Source organism: Oratosquilla oratoria, chromosome 35 (assembly GCF_046742065.1).
Source record: "Oratosquilla oratoria isolate Oo_2021 chromosome 35, ASM4674206v1, whole genome shotgun sequence".
NCBI lineage: Eukaryota > Metazoa > Arthropoda > Malacostraca > Stomatopoda > Squillidae > Oratosquilla > Oratosquilla oratoria.
Genome location: NC_134811.1, coordinates 43,031,014 through 43,039,328, shown reverse-complemented (window position 1 = coordinate 43,039,328; position 8,315 = coordinate 43,031,014). Strand labels below are relative to the sequence as shown.

General features: G+C 44.0%; 1 protein-coding gene across 1 annotated transcript; it reads right to left on the bottom strand.

The window, feature by feature from the left end:
* Positions 1-204: 204 nt before the first annotated feature.
* On the bottom strand, positions 205-1,339 carry LOC143018760 (uncharacterized). Its single transcript, XM_076174341.1, has 3 exons — positions 1,148-1,339; positions 765-1,058; positions 205-312 (listed from the first exon to the last, which is right to left on the bottom strand). Exons 1-3 carry the CDS (start codon positions 1,337-1,339, stop codon positions 205-207), a joined length of 594 nt encoding a protein of 197 aa, XP_076030456.1.
* Between the last annotated feature and the right edge of the window lie 6,976 nt (positions 1,340-8,315).

Here is an 8,315-nt window from a genome sequence, read left to right as displayed (position 1 = left end):
ACATTACCCTCCTTTCCCTACGAAGCGTGGGAAGACGTCACCGTCTCCGAAGGGGCAAGGCCCCTGGAGCATAGCACACGGGGATGGCGCGTATACTGGCAGGAAGAGGGTGCCTGTGATACCGTACCACGTACCTGTCCCCGCCGGGGTAGGTGACACCATGCTGACCTGGTACCGTTGAGGTCTACGCACAACCCGACCCGACTACAAGACCGTGCCTTCCGGGTTGAAATCGCTTCCCACTGGGGTTGTGTGGAACTCTTTCTGGTTGTGGTGACGGGTCGCGGTGAATGCGCCAGAGTCTTCTATATCCTGTGGCGACGGCGGGGGTTGCAGGCTCGCAACGGGCGGTACCGGATGGTCCAAAATCCCAGGGAGCGGCTCCGGTGGTTGTGGGAGAGGCAGCGCCGCGTGGTCATGGTAGGAAGTCGGAGGAGTGGGATGCGGAGGAGGGGTAGTAGTAGTTGTAGTAGTAGTAGGAGGAGGAGGAGGAGGATGAGGAGAAGGAGGTAGGGAGGAGGAGAGGAGGAGAGGAGGAGAGGAGGAGGAGTAAGGTGGAAGAGGAGAATCGGGCACAGGTGCTACGAGGATTGCGTGCGGAGGAGGAAGAGGAGGAGGGGGAGGAGAGGGGGGAGAGGAGGTTTAGCTGTAAGAGAGGGTTGGTAACTGGAATTTACGTGCGGAGGTTTAACCCTATCCCATGAAACGGTGGAGTGGCGATCTGCAATTCTGATGGTGACGTGTTTGTCCGCGCGTGCCAGTACCTGGTGTGGACATGTGTACTTAGGCGCCAGGGAGCAATTACGCACGTCGACGCAGAGAAACACCTTGTCCGCCGACTTGAGCGTAGGGTGCTGGTATGCAAGGGATGCTGCAGGAAACCAAGGTAGCAGCTTGGGTGTAAAAACTAACATGGCTTGGCGAAGGGTAGGCATGAATGAGAGTTCGGAATGCGTTTCAAGGGCAGGCGTGTACTGAGAGGGTAGGCGTAAATCCTCGCCGTATACGAGTTCCGCGGGAGTGTGCTGAAGGTCTTTCTTCACGGTGGAACGGATGTTCTAGAGGATGATTATAAGTGCGTCCGCCAGGACGTTGGGTGAGGCTGGGCGCGAAGAGCTTCCTTAAGTCTCCTGTGGAAATGCTCTACCATGCCGTTCGACTGGGGGTGATAGGCCATGGTACGCTCCCTGCTTGTGCCAAGGAATAGGAGAAGATCTGTCCACGCCTGCGATTCCCACTGCGGGCCCTGATCTGTGATGATTGTGTGCGGGGCCCCCAGATTGGCGACCCATCCATGAAAGAAGTGTGACGTTGTGCACTCCGCAGTACTATCCGCCATGGGGATCGCCTGAAGCCACCTAGTTGAGCTGTCGACGCAGGTAAGGAGGAGACGCTATCCCCTGGAGGGGGGAAGGAGTCCCACAATATCGATGTGCACGGTCTGAAACCTTTGGGTGGGTGTGGGTATAGGGTGAAGCGGTAGTTTGGTGTGACGATGGGATCACCAATATTGGACTAAGGTGACGCAGAGAGATTGACACTCGGTTTGGTTTATACACTTTATTCTGGCGGATAGAGGTGTACACACGCGCATGTTGGCTGGCCCGAGTCAAAAAGGATACTATGACCTGACCAGACCTCACACGACTTAAATGTCCTCGGGGCGTACCGAAAGGTAGCATCCCTCTGGCTAGAACAGAATTGCCGGGTATGGCCCGGAATTGTGCTTTTGGTAGAATATAAATGTCTCTATCACAGGCGTAATATGGCCGTAGCCCAAACATAAATGCTCTGAAGCTGAAGGCTTCTCACATTCTCACCGGTGGCTGCTCACCCACATCCTGCGACTATATAAATATGGTTCATGACGTTCCTGTGGGGGACTCTGTTCACACACACAAACACACACACACACACACACACACACACACACACACACACACACACACACACACACACACACACACACACACACACACACACACACACACACACACACACACACACACACACACACACACACACACACACACACACACACACACACATACACACACACACACGCACACACACGCACACACACACACACACACATATATATATATATATATATATGTATATATGTATATATGTATATATATACATACATATATATATATATATATATACATATATATATATATATATACATATTTATATAAGATCCTTGCTCACCTGCTCACAATGTTCTTGCTACGACTTGGCGTCCTATCAAGACAAAGCCTCTCCATGCTTTACTGTTCAGGAAGAGCTCCTCTTCCTCGATCTGGGCGTACGTTGTTCCTCTCCTTGCGATGGCTTCCCTGATGTTGTCGAGCCATCGCTTGCGGGGCCTTGCAATGGGACGCACGCCATCGGGTTGCCACTCCAGAGCTCTCCTCATCTCTTTCTTCGGGTTCCTCCTCTTAATGTGGCCGTAATATCGAAGTTGCAGTTCCTCGATGAGGTTCAGGATCGACTCTACTCCCAGAGTTTCTGTGATTTTGTCATTTCTTATTTTGTCTCTTCGTGTGGCACCGTAGATTAATCTCAGCACTCACTTCTGTGGCCTGGATTCTATTCCTGGTTTTAGTGGTGGTGGTACAGGTCTCACTCCCATACATGAGTACTTGTCTTATGATGGTGTATAGATGAGAGCCTTTACTCCTGTGCTCACTCTCCTGTCTTTGAGGATGGGATAGAGGAGTCGAGTGCTGGTACTGTCTTTCTTTGTTTTAATAGAAAGCTCGTCCTCTATGAGAGCCCCTTCGTTTATAATTGTGCCTAAATACTTATACCGGCTGGTCTAGGGTAGAAATTTGCTTGACATATCGAATCTACATTGCTCCGGTATACGTGTGATAATCATTGTTTCGGTTTTCCCTCGCCGAAGCCAGCTTTTAGGTCGTGGATTTGAAGAGCTGTGCTCCATTGGTTAAGCATTTGTTGCGGTTTCTCCTGGCTACATGCAGTTATGTATATACCATCGGCCTGCAAGAGCGCTCCATCATTTGGCTTTACCTTCCGGATGACAGAATTCATGAGCAAGACAAAAAGGAGGGGTAACAGAACGCTTCTCTGCCTGATGCCGGATGCCACGTCAACCTAATTTTCATTTCCATCCCTGGAGGATTCCATGCTTTTGCAAGTGTTATATGTAGCTTTAATATTTCTAAGGAGCTTTTCTGGTACTTCTTAGTAGGAATCAGATAGCAATTCCCATAGTTTCGATCTGGAAGCCAGATCGAAGGCCTTCTGTAGATCTACAAAGGCGATGTAAAGAGGCTTGTTCCACTCCCAACTCTTTTCTTTCTTCGTAGGATGAAGGGTGCATCGGTTGTTCCCCTTTCCGTCCTGAATCCATATTGTGCTTCCTGGAGTTTGTGCTCGATGATATTCCTGAGCCTCTTTTCTAGTATTCTCTCATGAAGCTTGAAAGCGTGGTACATGAGCGATATTCCTCTGTAGCTTCCACACTGCTGCTTATCTCAACTTTTGTATATTAGGCAGATTATTGCCCTACCCCAGTTCTCTGGGATCCTTTCCTGATGTCAAGTGGCCTAAGTGACTCTGGTTGGCCACTATATTGTGGTTGGTGACTTTTTCAGAAGCTCGCTCGGGATCTCATCTACTCCAGGGGCTTTTCCACTTTTCATCTCCTTTAGCGCCGCCACTACCTTCTCCGATGTTATGTTCCACTGTTCTCCTGGTGGTTGTAGTTCAGGTTCTTCCACTTGGAGCAGATGTTGCTCATCGTTTCGAAGACACTTGAAGTAGTCCCTCCATCTCTGGTCTGTTTCTGCTGGGTCTGTGATAACGTGACCGTTCACATCCCTGATAGTACCCAGGGAATGATCTTTCTCCGTTCTTTATGATCTAGCTATATTGTAAATGAGCTTTCTTGTGCCTGTAATATCTCTGTTTAAGTCATCAGCAATATTTTCCTATTTTTCCCTTTTTGCAACCCTTTTTGCTCTTTCTGCTGCGTTTCTTAGTCTTACATATTCTTCTCTTTTCTCAGGTACTCTGAGCTTTAGTCAAGCTCTATAAGATCTATTCTTTGCTTTAACAGCCTCTTTGACATCACTGTTTCACAGGGTGTCTCTCGGGTTTTCTCTCCGACCATCTTGGATGTTATGGTTTCCTCAGTAGCACCCTTCAACATCTCTCTAAAGGTTTGCCATTCTTGTGCGACTGTATTCACTGGGGAAAGTTCTGGTGGTACAGATGTCGCCAATATGAGTTCAATAGCTTCCGCAATCTCCTCGTATTTAGATTTTCAATCTTGAATTTCTTCCTTTTATACACACATACATATACCAAAGGCTTTCTTTCCCCTTACATGGGAAATAGCCCCCCCCCCCCAAAAAAAAAAACTGCTGTAGGAGGATGTTACATTATAGAAGTTGGCGGTTGAGGATTGTTAGCAGGACTAATGTTGTATGGAGACTCGTTTCAGAATTTTATCAAGAGTGCCTTGAATTATTTTGCTCATCTTCTCGTCAAGGATAATGCTATAAGGAGCAAAAATTTCGTGACAAGACTCCATAACCTTCGAAAAGCGTAAAGCATTTCAATCCCTATCTTCAAATACAGCGAGACACTTATCCATGTGTGCAAATGCCTCTTGCATTTTCTTAATGGTAAAAGGACGAGGCTCGGGGTAAAGTTCTTGTTCTTTTTTATTTTGTTGTTCATGAAGTTCCATCAACTCTTCGTTCGTCAGGGACTCCTTATCTTTTTCAAACCTTCCTCGTTTAAATCCATCTGCATCTCACTGCTCAACGTCACCACACCAAAGATTTGTTGTTGGTAGCCTCGTCAAAGCCCTTGAAGTCTTGCACAAATTGTGGACATAGCTGATTCCATACGCCATTCATAGCCTTGCTTTGAATCTCATTCCATACAGCTGATATGTTCATTACTGTTTTGTACATGTCATATCCTTTCCAGAAGTCACGGACTGTGATAGACTCATTCAGGTCAGTACATATAGTGTACGCTTTATGTAGTAGCGCTTGAAGATTGCAGTTATACATCGGTTGCAAAAGAAATGTAGTGTTAGGGAGGAGGTAGCTGACGGTAACGTCGGGGTGAAGATTTTTTATGTTTTGTGGGTGGCCTGGAGCGTTATCTAAGAGAAGCAGAATCTTAAAAAGAATCTTTTTCTCCTTACAATACTTTTCTGCTGCAGGTATGAAATTATATAAAAATCAATCTTCAGAAATAACTACTGTCACCCACGCCTTTGAATGAGCAGCCCAAACAACTGGGAGAGATGCCATGACTACGTTCCCCTAGCGCACAAGGTTTGCGTGCATAATGAACAAGCAGTTGTTTTAGCTTATAGTCACTTGCGCAAGTACCACCCAACAATAAGGTCAGACGTTCTTTGGATACCTTGTAGCCTGGGATAGCTTTCTTCCCTTTAAGACTACATGAACGATTTGGCAATGTTTTCCAATATAATCCTGTCTCATTGACATTGAATATGTTCGGGTAGAAACCCATCTTTTCAATTATATTTGCTAAAGTACCAGGAAATTTTGCTGCAGCAACTTCATCAGCTGATGCACTTTCACTTTTTTCAGGAACTGATAGTTGTGGCGCTGTTTAAATCTCACAAACCAACCTTGACTTACTCTGAACTCTACGTCCTTCTCATATATATACTTTTTCTCTAGATCTTCAAACAAAGGCCAGTTCCTGACTTACCGATGCAAGCTGAGGATTTTACCTGTCAATCCAAGGAGATAGTAGCTTTTCTATTTCTTCGTAAATCTAACCCTTTTCTTATTGATGACAGTATTCCTCATCCCTGGAGCATGTTCTTTAACATGCGATAAAATCCTCTCCTTATCAAGCACAATTGTTAATACAATTGTACGGCTTAATCCCAAAGGTCTTGCAATGGCGACCACTTTTTCACGTTTCTCATGCCATTTTATTATTTTCACCATATCTTCCAGCAATATAACTTTTCACTTAGCACTAGCATATATTGGGACCTTTCTTTGGAGTTATGAGCAAAGATGTAATCTAAATCACAGTTAAAATACAATTAAAGGAATAACTTTTGAATAATATATAAGTTTCATGACAAAATATTAGACATTTTAAAAGTTTGCTGAATTAATATAAACAAATTCAATACAAATCAGTTGAAAAGCCGTATATTCTACACACCGACGGTACCCAGTCGTATAAAACCGCAATTTACTCCAACAATGCAACTCCCCTGTGCGTATTACTTCATCTACCAAAGAGCCTATCAACGGTTAAATATAAATACATAACCATTTTCCACTCATCCCTATCTTCTTTCTTCTTTCTTTCTTCCGTAACAAACTTTCTCCACTTTCTCAATCCCCTTTTTATCCCATCCACCTATCTTATCCTTGGGCAACTCCTCATGTTCACTTCTTCCTCCTCTGCCTTCCACACATCTTTTACCAATCATTCTTCACTCATTCTTTCCATGAGTATGAACATCCCAATACTTATTCATCAATCCTATCTCCCAACTCCCTTTCCACTCCCGCTGTCTTCTTTACTTCCTTGTTTCTCACTGAATCCAGCTTAGTAACCCCTACCATGCTTCTCAGGTATTTCATCTCAAACGCATTTAAAATCTTCTTCTTTTTCTCTCTTATGTTCTGTGTTTCTGCCCTATACAGTGCTGTCGGCACAATTACCCCTTCATACATTCTCCTCATAGCATCCATTCCCAAATATCTAATCCTCATTATACTTTTTAATCCCCCCAAGGCACTTAATTCCTTTTCTCAATCTACATTCTACCTCCACCTCCACTCATCCCCTTCCATCCACATTCGCTCCCATGTATCTAAAGTTATCCAATTCCTACAGTCTCTCTCCCTTAATACTCCCTTCCAATTTGCTGCTATTCTCTTTCCTTGTACATCTCATCACCTTACTTTTATCTACATTTATCTTCAATTTTCTTCTTTCGCACACCTTCCCAAACTCCGTCACTAACCTCAATAATTCCACCTCTGATACTGCCACAAGTGCATTATCGTCAGAAAATAACAACTGGCTTATCTCCCACTTTCCTCCACTTTTTTTAACTAGCTTTGATCATCAGACGATCATCCTTGCATTTACCTCTCGCACCACCCTATCTATGTATAAATTGAACAACCATGGCGACATGACACATCCATGGCAAAGTTCCACCTTTATTTTAAACCACTCACTCTCTCCATTTTTAATTGTAACATAAGCTCTACTACTCTCGTAAAAAATCTTGACTGTTGTTAACAGCTTGTCTCATATCCTATATATCTGCAATATGTTCCACAGTGCCTTCCTGTCTACTCTGTCATAAGCCTTTTCCAAATTTGTAAAGGCCCAAAATACATCCTTACCTTTTCCTAAATCTTTCTCACGAATTTGCCTTACCACAAAAATTTGATCCACGCTATCCATACCTTTCGTAATCTCAAACTGTTCCTCAACAATTATTCCCTCTGTACCTCTTCTAATCTTCCCAATCAAAATCCTTTCATAAGCCTTCCCAACTACACTCATCAAACTGATCCCTCTGAAAATACTACACTCACACTTGTCCCATTTTCCCTTGTAATGTGAAATTATACAGGCACTCCTCCAGTTCTCTGACAGTCTACTCTTTTTTAGACTAACATTAAGCAACCTTACCAGCCAGTCCAAAATAACTGTACCTCCCCTATTTAGACACTCCGCATGGCAACCATCTAACCCAGGTGCCTTACCTGTTCTCATCATTTTAGTAACTGCTTTCACCTCTTCTTTCCTTAGTTCCTCTTCATTTTTCTCATTCACTAATGTCCTTTTCTTATCGCTTCCACTGCAACTACCTTTTCCTCGCCATTTTCTTTTACATTTAACTATTCCCTAAAATACTTTGCCCTTCTTCCTCTAATTGTCGTCTCTTCCATCATCATCTCTCTAACTTCAACTTTTATCTTTTCTTCACTACTTGATTCGCCTCCTCTTCCTTTTTTGATTTCCTTCCAAAACATCTTTTTATTGCTTTCAAATTTTTCTTTCATACTCCTACCCCATTTCACATCTGTTCTCGTTTTTGCCTCCTTTACCTCATGCTTTACTTCTCTTTTCTTTTCTTTGTACCTCTCATATCATTCTCTCATATTATTTTGTAACTAATCTGTGAATGTTCGCTCCTTCTCTTCTACAGCCTCCATTGCTTTATCACGCCACCACTCACTACACTTCCTTATAATTCCTTCCGTCCTCCTTGTTCTACATACCATTTTTGTATACCGTGTGAC

What these genes read in the sequence shown, in the direction of transcription:
- LOC143018760 (XM_076174341.1), bottom strand. Translation starts at nt 1,339, where the DNA reads ATGGCGGATAGTACTGCGGAGTGCACAACGTCACACTTCTTTCATGGA. An exon ending in ACCCCCAGTCGAACGGCATG is followed by an intron (nt 1,059 to 1,147) that starts GTAGAGCATTTC and finishes ATCATCCTCTAG; the next exon opens with AACATCCGTTCCACCGTGAA. An exon ending in AGTACACATGTCCACACCAG is followed by an intron (nt 313 to 764) that starts GTACTGGCACGC and finishes CCGTCGCCACAG; the next exon opens with GATATAGAAGACTCTGGCGC.